The sequence below is a fragment of the Hyla sarda genome, chromosome 1 (assembly GCF_029499605.1).
Source record: "Hyla sarda isolate aHylSar1 chromosome 1, aHylSar1.hap1, whole genome shotgun sequence".
Lineage (NCBI taxonomy): Eukaryota > Metazoa > Chordata > Amphibia > Anura > Hylidae > Hyla > Hyla sarda.
In genome coordinates, this window is record NC_079189.1 from 599,096,725 (window position 1) to 599,120,888 (window position 24,164).

A 24,164-nucleotide genomic window follows, 5' to 3' on the forward strand; every position below is an offset into this window, starting at 1 on the left:
TTGCTGTAAACCCACCTGTGTGAATGTACCCTTAGGGTGAGTTCACACATATAGGATCTGCTACAGATCTGATGGAGTGTTCAATCACTCAGCATACATTTAAATTTGCAGCATAAAACTGGCCATTTCCAATCTGCAGAAGATCCTATGGGTATTAATACACTTAAAGGGTGTGGTCACATGTGCAGTATTTTTCTACATATATTCCTACCCATTGGCCTTAATGGGTTGCAAAATCTGAAAATACACAGCAAAATAGGGCACGCCACCAGCCGCAGCAGGGAGCTCGCTCTAGGGACTAGCGTTGGCGCATCCGGAGCGTACAATACACTGCAGATGCACTACATGTGACCCTCCTGGTGTCAAAACGCGAAAAGGACAAACTTCTGTCAGAAGGTTTTAGTATTGACATATACGATTAAAAAACTTTCTACACAAAAACAAAACAAAAAAAACTATTCCTTCCTTAGCATAAAGAAAAACGCTTCAGAACTACATTTCCCATCATGCCATAACTGCTTCCTGCAGCCACCACTAGAGGGAGCTCCTGTTCACCAAAGCAGTTTCTAACTTCCTCAGCTCCCCCTAGTGGTGGCAGGCAGAAGCGAAATTCCATCCGAAGCCACCGATACGAAATATCGCAGCCACACATATCACAACTTGTCACGATATCTTGTTACAATATCCCAGCGGAGAACAACCACACCAAAAAACCGAGTGGACGAGTGCTGTTACCTCACAGCAACACGGCGACAACTACAGCTCCACACACGGCGTCGCCATAACCAGACTCTCCAACCACCCTGCACGGCTGCGGATATCTACCTCACCACATACAGTCGTGACTGAACCCGGAGCAGAGGCCGCCACGTCCCGTCACACACGGGCATTACTGAGGTAAAAAGCTGAGCCCTGAACCCAAAACCCGATAACCGAACACAAAACCTCCCTGGGCCTTTCCCCCGTACTGACCCGACCCTTCCCGCTCCTCAGTTGCGGGGCCACCGCCTACACACAGCGCCGGGGAAGGTTCTTACCTCCTCCTCACAGAAGCGTCTAAAGAACGGGGGCCGCGGCGGCGCTGCCTTATATAGACTCCCCAAGACGGCGCCAACAGTCAGCCAATCAGAGGTCCAGGCCGGGCGTCACGTGTAGTAGATGACAGCGAGGAGGATGATGGGCTGTTCTAGAAGGGTCCATTTACTAGGCTGGGGTGTTGGGGGGTATTTTATTAGTAGAATCCACTTTTTTCCGTACTCTAACCATGTACAGGGCGCCGTATATGTATGGCCCAGGGAAGGAAGGTGTTAACTTGTGGTCCTGTCATAACTGCCAGTAGGGCAGGATTTTTAAAACTGAAGAAACTTTTGTTGCCCCTAGCAACACCAATCACAGCGCAGCTTTCACTTTGCCTTCTGTTCTATTGTGTTGTGTTTGGTTGTCCTTGTTGCCCCTAGCAACACCAATCACAGCGCAGCTTTCACTTTGCCTTCTGTTCTACTGCTTGGGTTTGGTTGTCCTTGTTGCCCCTAGCAACACCAATCACAACGCAGCTTTCACTTTGCCTTCTGTTCTACTGCTTGTGTTCTGTTGTCTTTGTTGCCCCTAGCAACACCAATCACACCACAGCTTTCACTTTGCCTTCTGTTCTACTGTGTTGTGTTTGGTTGTTCTTGTTGCCCCTAGCAACACCAATCACAGCGCAGCTTTCCTTCCGTTCTACTGCGTTGTGTTTGGTTGTCCTTGTTGCCCCTAGCAACACCAATCACAACGCAGCTTTCACTTTGCCTTCTGTTCTACTGCGTTGTGTTAGGTTGCTATTGGCTACAAAGATGTCACAAAATTAGAGCTGCTCTATGATTGGTTGCTATGGGCAACAAAAGTTTTTGTTTTCTTTTTGTTTGTTGCCCGTAGTAACTAGATTTCATTTTGTAAAGGCTGTATACAAAATGAAAGCTGGTCAGTGATTGGTTGCTATGGGTAACAGGTACAATGGGAGAGATTTATTAAAACCTGTGTAGAGGAAGCGTGGTGCAGTTGCCCATAGCAACCAACCAGAGTGTTTTTTTTATTTTTAAAAAGGATCTCTCAAACATGAAGGAAGCAATCTGTTTAGTTGCTATGGGCAACTGCACCACTCTTCCTCTACACAGGTTTTGATAAATCTCCCCCAATAGGCCTCATTTACCAAAACATTCTAGAAATCAAACAGTCTGTTACCCCTAGCAACCAGTCAGTGCTCAGCTTTTATTTCTTAGCCTAGGTCCGCACTGTCCAGCCGATAGCCAATAGCAACCAATCGCAGCGCAGCTGACATTTCTCGTACTGCAGTTGAAAAATTAAAGCTGAGCTCTGGTTGCTACGGGCAACAAAGAGTGTTCTTTAAAGAAATTTAATTAGGCTGAATGTCCTTGTAGCCAATGACAGCGGGTCAAAACATAGCAGAGCAGAATACAAAATGTTTGTTGTTTCAACCAATCAGATCGCTTCTTTCATTTTTGAAGAGGCCTCTGTAAAATGAAGGAAGCGATCTGATTGGTTCCTATGGACAACTCAGCAACTTTTCCTCTGGACAGGCTTTGATAAATTTCCCCCACTGAGCCTAAAAACGCTACTAAAGGATAAAAGAACAGCAAAAAAAAGAAAGGTCATGTGGATACAGCATTTTATATTTCCTTATGATCTCCCAGCTAAAATCTGGCCATAGCTTTTATGACCGAAAAATAATCTGTGTGTCAAGTGTGGTCTTTTATTTTTTTTTTGTTGTTGTTTTGTTTTAACCACTTAAGGACTCAGCCCATTTAGGCCTTAAGGACTCAGACAATTTTATTTTTACGTTTTTGTTTTTTCCTCCTTTAACTCTTTCATATTTTCATCCACAGACTAGTATGAGGGCTTGTTTTTTGCGCGACCAGTTGTCCTTTGTAATGACATCCCTCACTTTACCATAAAATGTTTGGCGCAACCAAAAAAATACTATTTGTGTGAGGAAATTGAAACCGCAATTTAGCAAATTTTGGAAGGTTTCGTTTTCATGCTGTACACTTTACGTTAAAAATGAAATGTTTTCTTTATTTTTTGGGTCAATACGATTAAAATGATACCCATGATTACATACTTTTCTATTATTGTACCGCTTAAAAAAATCGCAAACTTTTTAACCACATTAGTGCGTTTAAAATCCCTCTATTTTTCTGACCTATAACTTTTTAATTTTTCCGTATAAGCGGCGGTATGAGGGCTAATTTTTATACTTTTGTATGTCGGGGCCATCTCATAAACGGCTATCCGGCAGCGCTGACTGCTTCAGCTGCCACCGGATAGCCGTTTATGGTGCCCAGTGTGCTCCGGTGATGGACTCCTACCTGTCCTCGGGGCTCCGGAGCTCCTCTTCGGGATTCCCTGCATCGCCGGCGCTCTTCATCGTCGTTATCACGTCGCCGCGCACGCCGTCCCGTCATCCAATAGGAGCGGCGTGCGTAGTGACGTGATGGCGGCGACGTGAGAGTGACGATCCCGGGGGGAAGCAGAGACCTCCAGAGTGTCGGGGACACCACGGGGCTGCGGCGACAGCGATGGAGGGCGACATCCAGAGCAGCGGTGACAGGTCCAGAGCGGCGTGGACAGGTGAGTACAACTTCCTATACTTTACATTGCACGGATCCCTCAACATACAATGGTTTCAACAAATGATGGTTCATTTGGAACGGATTACCATCGTATGTTGAGGGACTACTGTATAAAACTTTTAATACATATTTTATATAAAAAAAAATTGGGAATAATATTTTTTGGACTTTTTTTTGTTTGTTTTTTTACGTTCACACCGTTCAGCGTACAGGATAATTAACATTATATTTTAATAGTGTGGATATTTATGCACGCGGCGATACCAAATTTGTTTATTTAAAAAAATGTTTTACACTTTTTGGGGGTAAAATGGGAGAAAACGGACAATTTAAATTTTTATTGGGGGAGGGGATTTTTCACATTTTTTTAACTTTTATTTTTACACTTTAATAATCCCCATAGGGGACTATTTATAGCAATCATTTGATTGCTAATACTGTTCAGTGCTATGCATAGGGCATAGCACTGATCAGTATTATCGGTGATCTTCTGCTCTGGTCTGCTCGATCTCAGACCAGAGCAGAAGATGCCGGGAGATGGGCGGAGGCAGGTGAGGGGACCTCTGTCCGCCATTACAGATGATCGGATCACCTCAGCAGCGATGCGGGTGATCAGATCATGCATATTTCTGACCGCACTCCCGCAGATGCCGTGATCTGTATTCATCATGGCATTTGAGGGGTTAATGGCAGACATTTGCGCGATCGCGGATGTCGGCCATTACCGGCGGGTCCCTGGCTGCTATCAGCAGCTGGGAACTGCTGCGCATGACCCGAGCATCGCTCCGATGTACAGGATGTAAATGGACGTCCTGGTGCGTTAAGTAACACGTCCTGCGTCATCGTAAATGGACGTCCTGCGTCATTAAGGGGTTAAAACGTTCTGTCTGTTTTCAATTTTAGACTATGTGGCGACACTGGCGCTTGCATTACTACTTCTTGTTAGACATATGTCGTGACCAGCCTATACAGTAATGCAGGGCAGCGGTTGCCATTCATTTCAATGGACGAACAAGTCGGACATTTTTTCTTTATTGGACTCAAAAGTGCGGGTGTTCGATCCGCTGAAAAAAAAATGCATACTACCTGAACGGTGACTCCACTAAAATGAATGGCAACCGCTTCCCTGCATTACTGTATACGTCAGCAATCCATATTCGTCAGGATGCCGACAGATGCCTATAAGGCGGTGTTTTCCAACCAAGGTGCCTCCAGCTGTTGCAAAACTTCAACTCCCAGCAACTCTGCCCCTAGACATGCTATCCCCTATCCAAAGGATAGAGGATAACATGCATTACCCCCTCCATTCATGCCTATGGAAGGGGGCAAGACGGCTAGAACACAGCCATCATGTCCCCTGCCATAGACCTGAATGGAGGGGACGTGGCGTGACATCACGAACACGGAAGCCCCAGTCTTCTGTGTTCACGAACGCCACAGTGCCGGCCCGGAGATCCAAAGAATAGGGAATAACACGTCCGATTGTGAAGGGGTTCTGCCGCTGGGATAAGGGATAACATGTCTGATCGCCGGGGTCCTGCTGCTGGTACCCCTCATGACCTGACATGTTATTCCCTATCCTTTAAATAGAGGATAAGACATATAGGGGCAGAGTAACCCTTAAATGGAGCTCTAATACAAGACACAACCTGTAGATAGGAGTGGAACTTTATGTAAATCAGTGTTTCCCAACCAGGATGCCTCCAGCTGCTGCAAAACTACAACTCCCAGCATGCCCGGACAGCCAAAGGCTGTCCGGGCATGCTGAGAGTTGTAGTTTTGCAACAGCTGGAGGCACCCTGATTGGAAAACACTGGTCTAAGAAGAAGTGGTAATGCAGTGTGAACCTGGCCTTGATGTGGTTTTCTTCCTAACCACAAGAGTCTGTGACCAGACCGCCATCTTGGATAGGTTCCTAGCTGCTGCTAATGCAACTTACGTGCTGCAACGCGACCTCGTTTACTTGCACAGGCAGTGCCACGTCTGTGTGGTGGCCGTAGTTGCCATGTTACCCTCGCCTCATACACAATGGAGCAACACGAAGTAACATATTAAGTTATTCAAGTGTCCAAAACGTGATCCATCTGTGGGGCTGAGGAGATAATAGAGTTATCACCTGCGTGTTAGGTGACATCAGTCTGGAGCCGGAGACTTTTGGATGTGGATTGGATTGCGTCTGCTCCAGCACTATGACCTTCCTGGGAAATCACAATTGGGGAGATTTATCAAAACCTGTGCTGAGAAAAAGTTGCCCATAGCAACCAATCAACTTGCTTCTTTCATTTTTAACAAGGCCTCTGCAAAATGAAAGTAGCCATCTGATTGGTTGCTATGGGCAACTGGGCAACTTTTCCTTTGCACAGGTTTTGATAAATCTCCCCCAATGACATTACTGAGATACTACACTGCTCAAAAAATAAATAAAGGGAACACTAAGATAACACATCCTAGATCTGAACGAATGAAATATTCGTATGAAATACTTTCGTCTTTACATAGTTGAATGTGCTGACAACAAAATTACACAAAAATTATCAATGGAAATCAAATTTATCAACCCATGGAGGTCTGGATATGGAGTCACACTCAAAATCACAGTGGAAAACCCCACTACAGGCTGATCCAACTTTATGTAATGTCCTTAAAACAAGTCACAATGAGGCTCAGTAGTGTGTGTGGCCTCCACGTGCCCGTATGACCTCCCTACAACGCCTGGGCATGCTCCTGATGAGGTGGAGGATGGTCTCCTGAGGGATGTCCTCCCAGACCTGGACTAAAGCATCTGCCAACTCCTGGACAGTCTGTGGTGCAATGTGGCATTGGTGGATGGAGAGGTGAGATGAGAGGTGCTCAATCGGATTCAGGTCTGGGGAACGGGCGAGCCAGTCCATAGTATCAATGCTTTCATCTTGCAGGAACTGCTGACACACTCCAGCCACATGAGGTCTAGCATTGTCTTTCATTAGGAGGAACCGCACCAGCATATGGTCTCACAAGGGGTCTGGCAGTCAGGCTACCTCTGGCAAGCCCATGGAGGGCTGTGCGCCTCCCCAAAGAAATGCCACCCCACACCATTACTGACCCACCGCCAAACCAGTCATGCTGGAGGATGTTGCAGGCAGCAGAACATTCTCCACGGCGTCTCCAGACTCTATCAAGTCTGTCACATGTGCTCAGTGTGAACCTGCTTTCATCTGTGAAGAGCACAGGGCGCCAGTGGCGAATTTGCCAATCTTGGTGTTCTCTGGCAAATGCCAGCACGCCGAATTCCAATTCGAAATTTGGCTAGGAAATTTTAGCGCGTGAAAAAGTGAAAGGCTATGTTCAGACTGCAGAATTTCCACATTGAAATCCGCATGAAAATTCTGCATGTGTTTAAAGTCTATTCACTTCAATGGGATTCTGCAGTCCCATTCAAACAGCAGAATTTTTGCTGCAGATGTTACGCAGCTAAAAATCTTCATTCCACAGAAATATAAGTTGAGGAATTTTTGTGCACTCAACACACAAATTCTGGCCGGATTTTAGAGTCCCATTTACTTCAATGGGGCTCTGTGCGAAATTCCACTAAGACTATTGTGGATATGTTCACATACCCGGACATTACGCTGGAATATTCTACACAGACATTCATCTGCAGCAGGGTCCCATTGATTTCAATGGGATTCTGCTGCACTGTGCACACAGTGGAATTTCCGCAGCAGATGTTTATGCCACATAAATCCTGATTCCGCCATCCGCAGAAAGTAAAGACATGTCTATTCTTTCTGAGTTTTTCACTCAGAAATGCATTACCGTCTATAAAGAAGGCGCATTTCTGAGCGGTCCTAGCACCCGCCGGAACTTTCACTTGTGTGGCATGTCCGCCCGTGTTTTCCGGACTAACATTCTGCACATTTTCTTCCATGTGAACATTCCCCTGCCAGGTTCAATGTTTTTTGCAGAATCCGGAATGCTAAATTTGGAAATTACGGCATGTGAATAGGACAGCAACAATATTTTTGTGTATAGAGGGGCAATATTTGGACCCTTGAAAAATTTTCCCAATTTCTTGAAAAAAAAGACTGTACCCAGAACATTTTGCCAAACTTCCCTATAAACTTGAATAAAATGTCCAACCCCCCCCCCCTCCCCCACCACAAAAAAAAGTCATGTGGGTCTGGTGTTTTAACTTTCATTAGGTGCTATATATCTCTGTATACAGGATGTGATGGGCTGCACCAAATGGAGAGATGGCAGACAGAGAGTGTATGGGGCAGGTCATGACCTGCCATAAAGCGCTAGGCTGACTGCCGGATAAATAAGTTGTAGATCTAGGGGAAAAATAGATGGAAGAAAAACGCAGAGGGGTCCACCTACAGTCTTCACTGTCATGTGCTTTTAATATATATATATATATATATATATATATATATATATATATATAACAAGTTTCCACTTGGTTATTTTTCTGGCAGTTTTTGGAGATCTGCCACTGCAGTTTTTGAGCCAAAGCCAGAAATGTATTGAAAAGGAATAGGACATATTAAGGAAGGACTTACACTTCTCCTCCCTTATGGATCCACTTCTGAATTTGGCTCAAAAACTGCAGTGGCAGATATCCCAAAAACTGCCAGAAAAAAAAACCAAGTGGAAACCTAACCTCATGAATATTCAGGGTGAAGACAATAGATGTGGAGAATTCACACTTAGATGGGCCATAAACTGTCCTGTTATAGGAACATAGACTACATAGATGAGGATGAGAAAATGGGAGGGGGGGGGAGCAGGGGAGAGACTGGGAATTAAGCAGAACAAAGTGAGATGCAAAAGAGAATCCAGTATATAGTACAGGTTATAAGAAATTTTTATAATGAGATAAGAAGCTCAATTCCACATTGAGTCCCCTGTTTTTTGAGTAAAAAAACAGTATCATTTTGTCTCCCCCCTTTTTTCTCATCCTTAACTATGTAGTCTATGTTCCCATAACAGGACAATTTATGGCCCATCTTCGTGTGAATTCTCCACATCTATAGTAAGCCCTGGAGGGGACAGCATTGGACCACAGGGGCACATGACAGGGGGATGATGGCCGGTAGGGAAGGGGTTAATGGGGTGGGGTTAGGAGAGTAGCTGGGATTGGCGGGGGGAATAAGGGGAGGGGCATGCAGGAAGGCAAGCCCGGACAGAAAGAGGAAGAAGCAGTTGGTGCGGCGACGGAGAAGAAGCCCGCCCACCCGCCCCCTTTTTTTTTTTGCTTATTTTGTCGCGGCAGCGGAAGGGGCAGAAGAAGGACCTAGAGGCATCACTGTACGTTGGTAATTTGGAAGGTAATATGGGGCGTGGAGGTACACGCCTCGGTGGTACGGTCTCTGTGGCTGGGGGGCCCAGAGAGGATACGGGTCTCTGACGGGGGTGCTCCCAGGCAAGGTGTTGGAGTAAAAGTAGGAGCCCCCCAGGAAGTTTATGGATGGATTTGGAAACTGGAGTGGACGGTGCCTATGGGTCCTCTTCTATGTTATTTATGTTTCAAATGGGGTTGTTCAAGTTTATCATTGTTGTATGATGTTCATACAGAGTTATTTATAAAGTTACAATGTTTTAATTGTTGAAAATAAAATTGAGCTGCTGTGGCCTTTTCACCAAGAAATACGTGTTTGTCCTTAATGGTGGGGATGGTTGGTAAAAGGGGTAGAGTGCTGAGACCAGGCAGCTAGAATCTCCCATAGTCATGTCTTAACCCCTGCATATCTGTGAGATGTAACCTGTGTCTTCTGCTTGTGAGCTCAGATTTGCTTTGGACTTGATAAAGGGAGGAATCCCGAAAGCTTCTCTGCAAAATTCTGTTAGTCCAATAAAAAAGGTATTACAAGATACTGCAACATTTTATGATTTGCATATATATATATATATATATATATATTTAATTTAATTCATTATTTATTATTATTATTATTATTATTATTACTTCATTTAGCGGTTTTATGCCTGTTGTGAATCCTATGGCAGAAAAAGGTCAATGATAAAAAAAAAAAAATTTTTAAATTAACTGGGCGAATCCCTACAACTCCCAGCATGCCCGGACAGCCAAAGGAGAAAAGAGAAAAAGAAAAACAAAGAAGTTCCGACTGATAAGGAGATTGCAGATACAACCTAACGCCTGGATTTATGGCCCGTTATACGGCTGCACTTTACACTCCACAGAAGACTGAGCCCAGATCTCTGCCCTCCTGGGTTATCTCCTCTATTATCCTTCCATCCACAATAAAGTCATTAGGCTTATTGTCTTATCTTCATGTTGAATGAGCCATTTACGCTTCTTGTACAGAAATGTGCAGAATGTTAGCCCGGAAAACACAGGCGGACATGCTACACAAGTGAAAGTTCCGGCAGGTGCTAGGACCGCTTGGAAATGGGCCTTCTCCATAGACGGTAATGCATTTCAGAGTGAAATCCGCAGAAAGAATAGACATGTCTATACTTTCTGCGGATGGCGGAATCAGGATTTACATGGTATAACCATCTGTTGCGGAAATTCCACCGTGTGCACAGTGCAGCAGAATCCCATTGAAATCAATGGGACCCTGCTGCAGCTGAATGTCTGTGCAGAATATTCCGGCGGAATGTCCTCTACCATGTTGTGCTCTTCTCTTGATCAGACATCTGGTAACGTGCCTGATGCAGAGAGCTTCTATAACACCGTCCAAATATAAAGATGTCACTCCTAGATTAACCCCTTAAGGACGCAGCCCATTTGGGCCTTAAGGACACAGACAATTTATTTGTTACGTTTTTGTTTTTCCTCCTCGCCTTCAAAAAATCATAACTCTTTTATATTTTCATCCACAGACTAGTATGAGGGCTTGTTTTTTGCGTGACCAGTTGTCAGTTGTAATGCCATCCCTCACTTTACCATAAAATGTATGGCGCAAAGGTTTTGTTTTCACGCCGTACAATTTACGGTAAAAAGGACATGTGTTCTTTATTCTTTGGGTCAATGCGATTAAAATGATACCCATGATAACACACTTTTCTATTACTGTTGCGCTTAAAAAAAATCGCAAACTTTTTAACCAAATTAGTACATTTAATATCCCCCTATTTTGAAGAGCTATAACCTTTTCATTTTTCCGTATAAGCGGCGGTATGAGGGATCATTTTTTGCGCCGTGATCTGTACTTTTTATTGATACCATATTTGCTTATATAGAACTTTGAATCCATTTTTTATAAATTTTTTTGGGAATAAAATGTAATAAAAAAGCATCTATTTTGGAATTTTACGTTCACGCCGTTCACCATACGGTATCATTAACATTTTATTTTAATAGTTCAGATATTTACACACGCTGCGATACCAAATATGAATATAAAATATTTTTTAAACACTTATTGGGGGTGAAATAGGGAAAATGGGACAATTTACGTTTTTATTGGGGGAGGGGGTTTTACACATTTTTTTTACTTTTATTTTTACATTTTTTTTATGTCCCCATAGAGGACTATTTATAGCAATCACTCGATTGCTAATACTGTTCAGTGCTATGTATAGGACATAGCACTGATCAGCATTAGCGGTCATCTTCTGCTCTGGTCTGCGGGAAGGCAGATCAGAGCAGAAGACGCCGGGAAGGCAGCGGAGGCAGGTGAGGGGACCTCCGGCTGCCATGCTGGATGATCGGATTGCCGCAGCAGCGCTGTATGATGTATGATCGGGTGATCTGATCATACATTTTAGTGACCGCAATGCTGCAGTTGCCGTGATCTGTATTGATCACATCATCTGAGGGGTTATAATGGCAGACATCCGCGGGATTGCGGGTGTCCGCCATTACGGCTGTGATCAGCAGCCGGGACCAGCTGCGCATGATCCGGGCATCGCTCCGATGCTCGCGGTTATGCTTAGGACGTAAATGTACGTCCTGGTGCGTTAAGTACCACCTCACCAGGACGTACATTTATGACGCTCATCGTTAAGGGGTTAAAGGGGTATTCCAGGAGGGAAAAAAATGTCTTATATCAACTGGCTCCAGAAAGTTAAACAGATTTGTAAATTACTTCTATTAAAAAAAAATCTTAATCCTTTCAATAATTATCAGCTGCTGAAATTGAGTTGTTCTTTTCTGTCAGACAACAGTGCTCTCTGCTGACATCTCTGCTTGTCTCGGGAACTGCACAGAGTAGAAGAGGTTTGCTATGGGGATTTGCTTCTACTCTGGACAGTTCCCGAGACACGTGTCATCAGAGAGCACTTAGACAGAAAAGAACAACTCAACTTCAGCAGCTCATAAGTACTGAAAGGATTAAGATTTTTTGAATAGAAGTAATTTACAAATCTGTTTAACTTTCTGGAGCCAGTTTTTTCCTGGATAACCCCTTTAAAGTATTTAAAATTGTACATAGCAACAGAAACTAAAGTGAACCAGCTCAGACGACAATGGGCAGTGCGGGACCAAGACCCCACATAATTCACCTAGAAATACGGTTTCCTGAATGTGCAGATGACTTCTCCTCCATCACCCCATCTGTGGTTCATATTATGCCCCATAATATGAATCAGAAGACAGAACCTACTTAAATGGACCAGATGACAGTCCTTGACTGTGAAGGGTATATAAAGGGTAATGGCTTGCTATTCTTATGTATCTTGTAGGATCAGTAACTTTAAAGGGGTACTCCGCTGCTCATCGTTTGGAACAAACTGTTCCGAATACTGGAGCCGGGAGCTTGTGACGTCATAGCCCCGCCTCCTCATGACATGACGTCCCGCCCCCTCAATGCAAGTCTATGGGAGGGGGCGTGACGGCTGTCACGCCCCCTCCCATAGACTTGCATTGAGGGGGCGGGGCGTTACATGATGGGGGGCGGTCTATGACGTCACGTGCTCCTGGCGCCAGCTCCAGTGTTCGGAACAGTTTGTTTCAAATGCTTGGCATCCGCTGCTCAGCATTTGAAAAAAAACTGTTCCGAACACTTACAACTCTGCGTCCCCCTTTAATATCTTCAGACATCAGATGTTATAAACTGCCGGTACAGTCATCTGCTAAGAACAAAACCTTACAAATAAAAGAACCATAAAAATGATATTAAAGGGGTACTCCTATTTCTTTTTTTTTTAAATCAACTGATGGCAGAAAGATAAACAGATTTTTTAAATTACTTCTACAGTGATCCCTCAACTTACAATGGCCTCAACATACAATAGTTTGAACATACAATGGACTTTTCTGGACCATTGTAACTTGAAACCAGACTCAACATACAATGCTACGGAAAGTCCAGATCTGTGAAACGTGTCACAACTGGAGGAACTGACCAATCAGAATTGGCATTTTACTGGTAAATCACCTGTATTACTGAAGTGCATGCACTGACTGGCTGTCTGGTAGCGCCCCCTACCGTACAGGGAGGAACTACAAGTTCTGTACTACTCCTTACCTGTACCAGGGTTAGCTGCTCCTTTGAACACCAAGTAAGGGTGACTCCATATGGGACACTGTGTACTGTATAGGACCCTGAAGAAGCTCCTGTCCTCTACATAAACCATTGTTTCTCAACCAGGGTGCCTCCACCTGTTGTAAAACTACAACTCCCAGCATGCCCGGACAGCCAACGGCTGTCCGGGCATGCTGGGAGTTGTAGTTTTGCAATAGCTGGCGGCACCCTGGTTGGGAAACACTGACATAGACAGTGATTTACAGCTCCCAGCAGATCTTTCTTACTTTTATATGTAAGGATTTGCTTTATCTCTATTACTTATCTACTTATTTTTCTTTAATCCTCACTTTTTCCTATTTTTGGATGACATTTTGGTGGCTTCAGAACCAATTACCAGGTTTCCATAGAGTTATGGTCCCAACATACAATGGTCGTCCTGGAACCAATGAATATTGTAACTTGAGGGACCACTGTATATAAAAATATTAACCCTTCCAGTACTTATCAGCTGCTGTATGCTCCAAAGTTCTTTTCTTTTTGAATTTCCTTTCTGTCTGACCACAGTGCTCTCTGCTGACACCTCTTTCCATGTCAGGAACTGTCCAGAGCAGGAGCAAATTCCCATAGCAAACCTCTCCTACTCTGGACAGTTCCTGACATGGACAAAGGTGTCAGCAGAGAGCACTGTGGTCAGACAGAAAGGAAATTCAAAAAAGAAAAGAACTTCCTGTGGAACATACAGCAGCTGATAAGTACTGCAAGGATTAAGATTTTTTAATAGAAGTAATTTACAAATCTGTTTAACTTTCTGGCACAAGTTAAACAGGAGTACCCCTTTAAAGGGATAGTCCAATGGTGAAAAACTTATCCCCTATCCTAAGGATAGGGGATAAGTTTGAGATTGCGGGGGGTCCGACCGCTGGGGCCCCCTGCGATCTCTCTGTACGGGGGCCAGGCTCTCTGGCCAGACAGCGGGTGTTGACCTCCGCACGAAGCGGCGGCCGACACGCCCCCTCAATACATCTCTATGGCAGAGCCGGAGATTGCTGAAGGCAGCGCTTCGGCTCTGCCATAGAGTTGTATTGAGTGGGCGTGTCAGCCGCCGCTTCGCGCTGAGGTCGACACACCCCCTTCCCGCGGGCTGTCGGGGCTCCGTACAGGAGATCGCAGGGGGCCCCAGCGGTCGGACCCCCCGCGATCTCAAACTTATCCCCTATCCTTAAGATAGGGGATAAGTTGTTCACTACTGGACTACTCCTTTAAGATTAATTATTTTTGTATTCTATGTAATGTACACAGATTGTACCCCGCTGTACACTCAAATTTTTCCCTGTCCCTGTTGGGGCTCACAATTTAAATTCCCAGATCAGTATGTTGTTTGAGTGTAGGAGGAAACCGGAGTGCTGGAGGAAACCCACGCAAATACGGGGAGAACATACAAAGTCGTTGCAAATGTTGTCCCTGGTGGGATTTCAATCTAGGACCCCAGTGCTACAAGGCAACAGTGGCAACCACTGGACACCATTGATATGAATTCAATAGAGAAAAAAAAACAACAGACATGGTCGCACATCAACAACATGCACAGTGATCTAAGGCTTCTCAGCAAATTGTATTAAACTATTAGGTGGTTAGTATAGTTAATGATCGAGAAGCGCAAGCCCACTAGCCATGTCCTGGCCCCCTGTATGTAGCGGGTCCCTAACATCCCTAGCATAAAATGGCGCAGCACTGAGCAGCGGTGCAACACGTGTCCCCACAGGGGGAACAACCCACTGGTGGAGCAGCCCCAATTCCGCCCAACCAGACCCTGGGTCGTGCCACCCCACAGACACAGCACCGTAGCAGCAATGGCCGACGCACAGCGCAGAACCAGTGTGGTGACAAAAACACACTTACCATGTGCACCCAGTCTAAGTCTGGCGCTGTGCGGCGGCCATTGCTGTGTCTGTGGGGTGTTGCGGCTCAGAGACTGGTTCAGGCCGCTCTGCCAGTTGGTTGTTCTCCCTGTGAGGACACGTGTTGCAGCACTGCTCAGTGCTGCGCCATTTTAAGCTAGGGACATTAGGGACCCACTACGAACAGGTGGCCATGACGTGGCTAGTGGGCTTGCACTTCATGATTATCAGGTACACTAATAACCTGTTAGTTTAATCAATTTTGTTAGAAGCTTAGATCACTGTGCATGTTGTGGATGTGCGACCATGTCTGTTTTTTAGAATTCACATTGATATTGATATTTTATAATTCGGTCCAAAATTTTCAGTTAAAATTTCAGAGCACATAGATAATTAATTAATGTGGGTATTGGTGGTGCTTACAGGTGGGTGCTGCATGCTAGATTGCGGGGGTCACCAGCGGCGGGACCCCCACGATCAGACATTTTATCCCCTATCCTTTGGTTAGGAAGTCTGGGGGCCGGATTACCCCTTTAAGATGACCACTTTCTCCCTACTAGAGATGAGCGAACTTACAGTAAATTCGATTCGTCACGAACTTCTCGGCTCGGCAGTTGATGACTTTTCCTGCATAAATTAGTTCAGCTTTCAGGTGCTCCCGTGGGCTGGAAAAGGTGGATACAGTCCTAGGAGACTCTTTCCTGCCATCAACTGCCGAGCCGAGAAGTTCGTGACGAATCGAATTTACTGTAAGTTCGCTCATCTCTACTCCTGACCCTTGGGCATGGTTTAAAGAAACTTTATTTATGATCTATTCACACGTACAGTATTCTGCGCAGATTTGATGCGCAAGATTTTCTCCTGCAGATTTCAATGTAAACTGAATGATTGGACACAGCTTGAAATCCTGCGCATCAAATCTGCACGGAATACTGTACGTGTGAATAGACCCTTAAGGAGTATTCCAGTATCAAAAAACCTATCCCCTATCTGCAGGATTTTGTTTTGCTTATGTGTGACATACAGTGACCCCCCCCCCCCGACATACGATGGCCCCGACATATGATCAAATCGGCATACAATGCTTTTTTATGTCGGGGCCATCGCATTAAGTGCTATCCGGCAGTGCAAAATGCTTAAGCTGCTGCCGGATAGCAGCTTAATGTTCCCCGTGTGGTGCGGTGAGTATTACTTACCCCTCCACGATGCTCCGGGGTGCCCTTCGGGTCCAGCGCTGGTCTTCCGGTGTCTTCTCGGCCCTCACCGATGACGTCAATACGCTGCTGCGCACGCTGTCCTGTGGCGGGAACACCATCGGGAGCGTCAGGACGCGGTTCGGAGCGGTGGGGACAGGTGAGTACAGCTTCCTATACTTTACATTGCACGAATCCCTCAACATACGATGGATTCGACAAACGATGGCTCGTTTGGAACGAATTACCATCGTATGTTGAGGGACCACTGTACTTATAATATAACAGGGGGTTGGTAGTAAGCAAAAAACAATAAATTTGTAACCCCACCTAAAGTGTGTTTATTACATTTCTTTTTTACCACTTGTTTTCCCCCTAAATCTACTAATGCACTTTTTTTTTTTTCTCTCATTTCAGATCCGTGTATGCAGAGGACTACTCTGGATTTGGTGGACTATGGTGACCAGCGTGTTTTTTTTTTTGTGTTCAACCCCTTAACGCAAATGGACGTACATTTGCATCCATTTGCGGCTCTGCAGGTAAGCGCACATCATACCCGGTGGGTCCCGGTTGCTATAAGAAACCGGGACCCATAGCTAATGTCGGTGTAGTGAAGAAAACTGTTCCATGTAGAGAAATGTGTCTGATGATAAATGCTGGGTCAGCAAAGTCACTGTGATTGGCTGAGACACGCACACCCGCCCCATACTATTGGTTGTTGGGGGGGGAGCAGTCTCAGAGCGAGACTGCACCCCCCCCCCCAACAACCAATAGTATGGGGTGGGCGTGCGCGTTTCAGCCAATCACAGTGACTTTGCTGACTCAGCATTTATCATCAACTGCTTGGACACATTTCTCTACAGGGAACAGTGGAACAGTTTTCTTCACTACACCAGATATCGCCGATCGGGCTGATGTCTGGCATTAACCCTTTAGACGCGGCAATGGAACTTGATCGCCGTGTCTAAAACAAAAGTAAATAATGCTGGTTAACTCAGCAATGCTGTTCGGGACTGCGGGGGTGAAGTCGCAGCATCCCGAACAGCTTTCAGGATGCGAGGAGGATCCCTACCTGCATTCTGCGCGTCCGATCTCCGAATGACTGCTCCGTGCCTGAGATCCAGGCAGGAGCAGTCAAGCGGCGATAACAGTGATCAGTGTACTCAGTGTGTGCAATGTTATAGTTCCCTATGGGAAAAAGTTAATAAAGATCATTTAACCCCTCCCCAAATAAAAGTCCAAATCACCCCCCTTTTCCCATAAAAAAAAAAAAAACTGTGTAAATAAAAATAAACATATGTGGTATCGCCGCATGCGAAAATGTCCGAACTATAAAAATATATCGTTAATTTAACCCCACGGTCAATGGTGTACGTGCAAAAAAATTCCAAAGTCCAAAATAGCGTATTTTTGGTCACTATTTATACCATAAAATTTTTTATAAAAAGCGTTCATAACAAAAATGGTACCGATAAAAACTTCAGATCATGGCGCAAAAAATGAGCCCTCATACTGCTCCGTAAGCGGAAGATGACAATTTTAAACGTATACATTTTCCTGCATGTAGTTATAATTTTTTTCAGAAGTACAACAAAATCAAACCTACATAAGTAGGGTATCATTTTAACCGTATGGACCTACAGAATAAAGAGAAGGTGTCATTTTTACCGAAAAATGTGCTGCGTAGAAATGGAAGCTCCCAAATATTACAAAATTGTGTTTTTTCTTAAATTTTGTTGCACAATGATTTATTTTTTCTGTTTCGCCGTAGATTTTTTGGTGAAATGACTGAAGTCATTACAAAGTAGAATTTGTGGTGCAAAAAACAAGCCATCATATGGATTTTTAGGTGCAAAATTGAAAGGGTTATGATTTTTAAAAGTTAAGGAGGAAAAAATGAAAGTGCAAAAACTGAAAAACGCTTAGTCCTTAAGGAGTTAATATTAATAAAATAGTTAATGAGGGCAGCTTGTTGGGGAGTGTTTTTTTAAATAAAAGTTTTATAAATGTGTGTTTTTTTTAATTTACTTTACAGGCTTAGTAGTGGAAACTGTCTTATAGACGGAGTCCATTACTAAGGAGGGCTTAGCATTAGCCCCAAAAACAGCTAGTGCTAACCCCCAATTATTACCTTGGTACCCACCGCCACAGGGGTGCCAGGAAGAGATGGTACCAACAGGCCCGGAGCGTCAAAAATGGCGCTCCTGGGCCTAGATGGTAACAGGCTGGCGTTATTTAGGCTGGCTGGGCCAGTAACAATGGTCCTCGCCAACCGTGGTAACGTCAGGCTGTTGCTGCTTGGTTGGTATCTGGCTGAGAACAAAAATAGGGGGAACCACACACGTTTTTGTATAAATAATTAAATATATATTAAAAAAAAAAAAGCATAGGGTTCCCTCCACAAGCCCTCGTTAACCATTTTTTATTGAAAAATCTCCCTCAAAATCTTGTCCTGAGGCCCAGGAGAGAAGTAGGGGATTGTGAAGTATATAGCAGGAGAAGGGTGAGTGAGAATCTAGAACCGATCACCCTAAAAAAGTGCTGATGAATGCTTAGTCTAGCCTCAATAGCTGGGTGAAAAGTCTGTTGGATATTTTAAAATTTGTCTAAATAGAGTAAAACATTTGTCACATTATAAACATAAAAATTTCTTCTGTCCTTTGTGAGTCATTCGATGCTTAACAAGACATGATTTTCTAGCGAAACATCTCCCACATTCTAAACACGAATATGGCTTCTCCCCTGTGTGAGTTTTTTGATGTTCAACAAAGCTTGATTTCACAGTAAAACATCTGCCACATTCTGAACATGAAAATGGCTTCTCCCCTGTGTGAGTTCTCTGATGAGAAACAAGGCTTGTTTGCTGAGAAAAACATTTCCCACATTCTGTACAAGCAAACGGCTTCTCCCCAGTATGAAGTCTCTTATGTTTAACAAGATCTCCATGCTGAATAAAACATCTCCCACATTCTGGGCAGGCATGTGGCTTCTCTCCTGTGTGGGTTTTTTGATGTCTAAAAAGATTTGATTTCCGAGTAAAATATTTCCCACATTCTGAACATGAATATGTTTTCTCTCCTGTGTTAGTTCTTTGATGTTGAACAAGATGTGATTTTACAGTAAAACATTCATTATATTCTGAACATGCAGATAACTCCTCCTCTTTCAGGGCTCTTTGATGTGCATCACCCCATCTCTGGTTCATATTTTGCCTGTGATTAGTCAGTGATGAATCAGAAGACAGAACCTGTTTGAAAGGATCAGATGAAAACTCTTGGCTGTGAAGGGCTGAGGGTGTATCTGGGATAATGACTTCCTCTTCATATGTATCTTGTGTGATATCATCATCATCAGTTTTTAAATCTTCAGACATCAGATGTTGTGAGCTGCTGGTACAGGCATCTGCCAAGAATATAACTTAAGATATAATATACCCTTGAAAACTATATTGATATTTTATACAATTTCTATACAAAATTTTCAGTTCAATTATTTAAGTGTGTATTATATTTAAAAAAATAAGAAAGAAGGCATACTAACCTGCCCTGATCCCCCGCTGTTCCAAAATCTCCCAATGCTCTCTCAGATGCGTTGCTTGGGTTGGTGTCACCTGGTGCAGTAGAAAATGGTGTCACCCCATACCCCCCTCCCCCCAACCAAAGTATTTTTTTAGCGCTAAAGATGTTTTTATCATTTAAAACTGCAGCTCCCAGTATGGCATAAGCAGTGGTAAGGTTATGCTGGGATTTGTTGTTTTATCCATCATAACTGCAGAACTTACAAGTGACTATAGCTCTGATGGGACATAGTATGTGAGGAGAATACAGAATGATATCAGTGACTACAGGTGACGTCTTCTCTATAGTGAGGAGAATACAGAATGATATCAGTGACTACAGGTGACGTCTTCTCTATAGTGAGGAGAATACAGAATGATATCAGTGACTACAGATGACGTCTTCTCTTTAGTGAGGAGAATACACAATGATATCAGTGATTACAGGTGACGTCTTCTCTATAGTGAGGGGAATACACAATGATATCAGTGACTACAGGTGACGTCTTCTCTATAGTGAGGAGAATACACAATGATATCAGTGATTACAGGTGAAGTCTTCTCTATAGTGAGGAGAATACACAATGATATCAGTGACTACAGGTGACGTCTTCTCTATAGTGAGGAGAATACACAATGATATCAGTGACTACAGGTGACGTCTTCTCTATAGTGAGGGGAATACACAATGATATCAGTGACTACAGGTGACATCTTCTCTATAGTGAGGAGAATACACAATGATATCAGTGACTACAGGTGACGTCTTCTCTATAGTGAGGAGATTACACAATGATATCAGTGACTACAGGTGACGTCTTCTCTATAGTCTTCCCTTATCTAATTCAGCTGGTACATACCGCCACAACATCTTCACTACAGTATTTCCTTATCTAATTCAGTTGGTACTGACTGCCGGGAGTTCTTCAAGCTAAATTTTCTCTCTGCAGAACTTAAAGTGGTACTCCGGCACTTAGACATCTTATCCCTATCCAAAGGATAGGGGATAAGATGCCTGATCGCGGGGGTCCCGCCGCTGGGGACCCCCGTGATCTTGCACACAGCACCCCAGTTAAAATCAGTCCCCAGCGACTACAGGGCCGACGGCGTGTGACGTCACGCCTCCGCCCCCGTGTGACGTCACGCTCCGCCCCTCAATGCAAGCCTATGGGAGGGGGCAGACAATGGGGGTTCCCAGTGGCGGGACCCCCGCGATCAGGCATCTTATCCCCTATCCTTTGGATAGGGGATAAGATGTCTAAGCGCCGGATCACCCCTTTAACACCCAGATGGCTCCTTATGTCATCAGTGGATTCTTATCCTTTTTATGAAAACAATATTTATGTGTGTATGTGTGTGTAGTGCATGTAGCAGAGCTGTGTGTGGTGCATGTAGCAGAGCTGTGTGTGGTGCATGTAGCAGAGCTGTGTGTTGTGCATGTAGCAGAACTGTGTGTTGTGCATGTAACAGAGCTGTGTGTGGTGCATGTAGAGAGCTGTGTGTCCATACTAACTAACACAAGCTAGAGGGCACTGCTGTGGAGAAAGACCAATTAGGTCAGCATGTACTGTGGAGGCTAGCGATCTGTCACTGTAACAACGCGGAGTCCTGATGCCTGTGGGTCCGGAGGTGCTGGGAACCAAGAAAACCTCGTATAAGAGGCCGGAAGAAGCACGATCTGCGCAAAACTTTGCCGGCAGTCGCCTCCACTCTGAGCGCCCTGCTGTCAGCCTGAAGTTGGATCTGTCCGAGATGCCATAGAAGTTGGTCTGCTGTTTCCTCGTGGTGAGTGGGGGTACCTTTTTGTCTTCTTATGTATGCTAGAGAGCTCTTTGTGTGTGTAGTGCATGTAGCAGAGCTGTGTGTGAGAACAGTGCATGCAGAGAGCTCTGTGTGTGTGTGGTGCATGTAGCAGAGCTGTGTGTGTGGTGCATGTAGCAGAGCTGTGTGTGAGAACAGTGCATGCAGAGAGCTGTGTGTGTGTGTGTGTGTGTGTGATGCATGTAGCAGAGCTGTGTGTGTGTGTGGTGCATACAGAGAGCTGTGTGTGTGTGTGTGGTGCATGTAGCAGAGCTGTGTGTGTGTGTGTGTGTGTGTGTGGTGCATGCAGAGAGCTGTGTGTGTGGTGCATGTAGCAGAGCTGTGTGTGTGGTGCATACAGAGAGCTGTGTGTCTGTCTGTGTGTGTGTGTGTGGTACATGTAGCAGAGCTGTGTGTGTGTGTGTGTGTGGTGCATGCAGAGAGCTGTGTGTGTGTGTGTGTGGTGCATGCAGAGACCTGTGTTTGTAGTGCATCTAGCAAAGCTGTGTGTGTGTGCAGTATACGTAGAGAGCTGTATGTGCAGTACATGTAGAGAGCTGTGTGTGCGCAGTGCATCTGGCAAAGCTGTGTGTGCAGTGCATGTAAAGAGCTGTGTGTGTATGTGCAGTGCATGTTGCATATAGAGAGCTGTATGTGCGGGGAGGGGGATAGAGACATTTTGGGGGCTTGAGTGGGGGGGACATGAGGCACAGTAATGTGGGGGCTTGGGAGGATGCAGGAAACAGTAATGTGGGGGTTAGGCATTATAAGGCTGACATGAAGCACAGTAATGGTGGGGGTGTTTGAGATGCTGACACAAAGCAGTAGGCGCAGTAATGGGGGGAATGCTGACCTAAGGCACAGTATATAAAATGGAAGGGGGCAGGCGGTGAGGTACAGTATATAAAATCAAGCCTGAGGAACAGTATATAATATGGAGATATAATATGGAGGCACAGTATATAATATGGAGATATAATATGCACACCCAGTATATAATATGGAGATATAATATGGAGGCACAGTATATAATATGGAGATATAATATGCAGGCACAGTATATAATATGGAGATATAATATGGAGGCACAGTATATAATATGGAGATATAATATGCAGGCACAGTATATAATATGGAGATATAATATGGAGGCACAGTATATAATATGGAGATATAATATGCAGGAACAGTATATAATATGGAGATATAATATGCAGGCACAGTATATAATATGGAGATATAATATGGAGGCACAGTATATAATATGGAGATATAATATGCAGGCACAGTATAAAATATGGAGATATAATATGCAGGCACAGTATAAAATATGGAGATATAATATGCAGGCACAGTATATAATATGGAGATATAATATAGAGGCACAGTATATAATATGGAGTGTACAATTATATAGTGTGTAATTTATTTATGGGGCACAGTGTGTTTCACTTTTATATTTCAGAGGCATGGTGTATCTTATAAGGAATTTCTGGGGTGGTACGGTTTCTATAGGCTACAGTATGTTGCGGTATTGTATTCAGAGGGAGGGGCTTTTTCACAACTTTTTTAACGTTTTTTTTTTACTTTTTATTTTACACTTTTTATGTCCCTATAGTTGACAATTTGTAGCAATCATTAGAGTGCTAATACTGTTCAGTGCTAAGCATAGGCAGGTGAGGGGACCTCCGGCCGCCATATTGGATGGTCGGATCCCTGCAGCCGGATCAGATACTGGTGCGCTAAGTCTCAGCTGATCAGATCGAACAATTGCATCCACTGTCCTTAAGGGGTTAATTTTTTAACTTGTTGATGACACAAGAGGAGTATACTCGCCCTGGGGCTGTCAACCGTGTATGGAACAAGATGGGAACTTGAGCCTGCTCCAAATCCCCCCTTTTTCACATTTTTCAAATAAATAAAAAAAGATATTTGGTATCACCATGGTAATACCAGATATAAGAAATATGGCCCAGATTTATCAAACTGTGTGAGAGAAAAAAGTGGAGTAATTTTCCCACAGTAACCAATCACTGCTCAGCTAACAAGCTCTGGTAAAGTGAAACCTTAGCTGTGATTGGTTGCTGTAGGAAAATCCCTCCATTTTTTCTCTCACAGTTTGTTAAATCTGAGCCTATGTCTTTTTGGTCACATCATACACTCAACAAAAAATAAAAATGGAATAATAAGCGATAAAAAAAGTCAGAGCAACACCAATAAAAACTAAAAATTATGACCAAAAAATTGCCTCCATAGAGCTTTTTAGAAGAAAAGTAAAACAAGTTACAGGGGTCAGAAAAATACAATAAAAAAAAAAAACATTAATGATGGTTCATTAACCCCTTAAGGACGCAGCCCTTTTTCACCTTAAGGACTGAGCCCTTTTTCGCAATTATGACCACCATCACTTTACGAATTAATAACGCGAAAACGCTTTTACCGAATATTCTGATTCTTATTTCTTCGTGACATATTCTACTTTATTTTGGTGGTAAATTTTCGGCGTTGATTGCATCCTTTTTTGGTGAAAAATCCCAAAATTTCATGAAAATTTTGAAAATTTTGCATTTTTCTAACTTTGAAGCTCTCTAATTGTAAGGAAAATGGATATTCCAAATAATTTTTATTTTTCTTCACAAACACAATATATCCACTTTATGTTGGCATCATAA

At 43.9% G+C, this 24,164-nt stretch overlaps 2 protein-coding genes and 1 long non-coding RNA gene across 7 annotated transcripts in view; 1 reads left to right on the forward strand and 2 right to left on the reverse strand.

Annotated features, from left to right (window-relative positions):
* The window catches only part of DDX4 (DEAD-box helicase 4), a 125,313-nt gene extending 119,451 nt beyond the window's left edge, over window positions 1-5,862 (reverse strand). Inside the window, exon 1 of one of the 4 annotated variants that reach the window (XM_056547650.1) lies at window positions 1,038-1,425. The gene's annotated coding sequence lies outside the window, so the exon portion shown is untranslated. Of the gene's footprint in view, window positions 1-1,037; window positions 1,426-5,745 lie in introns of those variants that run through there. The other 3 variants (XM_056547632.1, XM_056547624.1, XM_056547642.1) reach the window with 3 other exon arrangements.
* On the forward strand, window positions 1-19,416 carry LOC130296405 (uncharacterized). Its single transcript, XR_008849207.1, has 3 exons — window positions 1-897; window positions 16,554-16,675; window positions 19,306-19,416. It is a non-coding gene; the product is annotated as an uncharacterized LOC130296405 (long non-coding RNA).
* LOC130296324 (oocyte zinc finger protein XlCOF7.1-like) overlaps window positions 17,411-24,164 on the reverse strand; it is a 24,035-nt gene continuing 17,281 nt past the window's right edge. For both annotated transcript variants that reach the window (XM_056547741.1, XM_056547733.1), the window contains exon 5: window positions 17,411-19,538. In XM_056547741.1, the coding sequence (XP_056403716.1) occupies window positions 18,769-19,538 (770 nt within the window). In that variant the 3' untranslated portion in view covers window positions 17,411-18,768. The remainder of the gene's footprint in view (window positions 19,539-24,164) is intronic.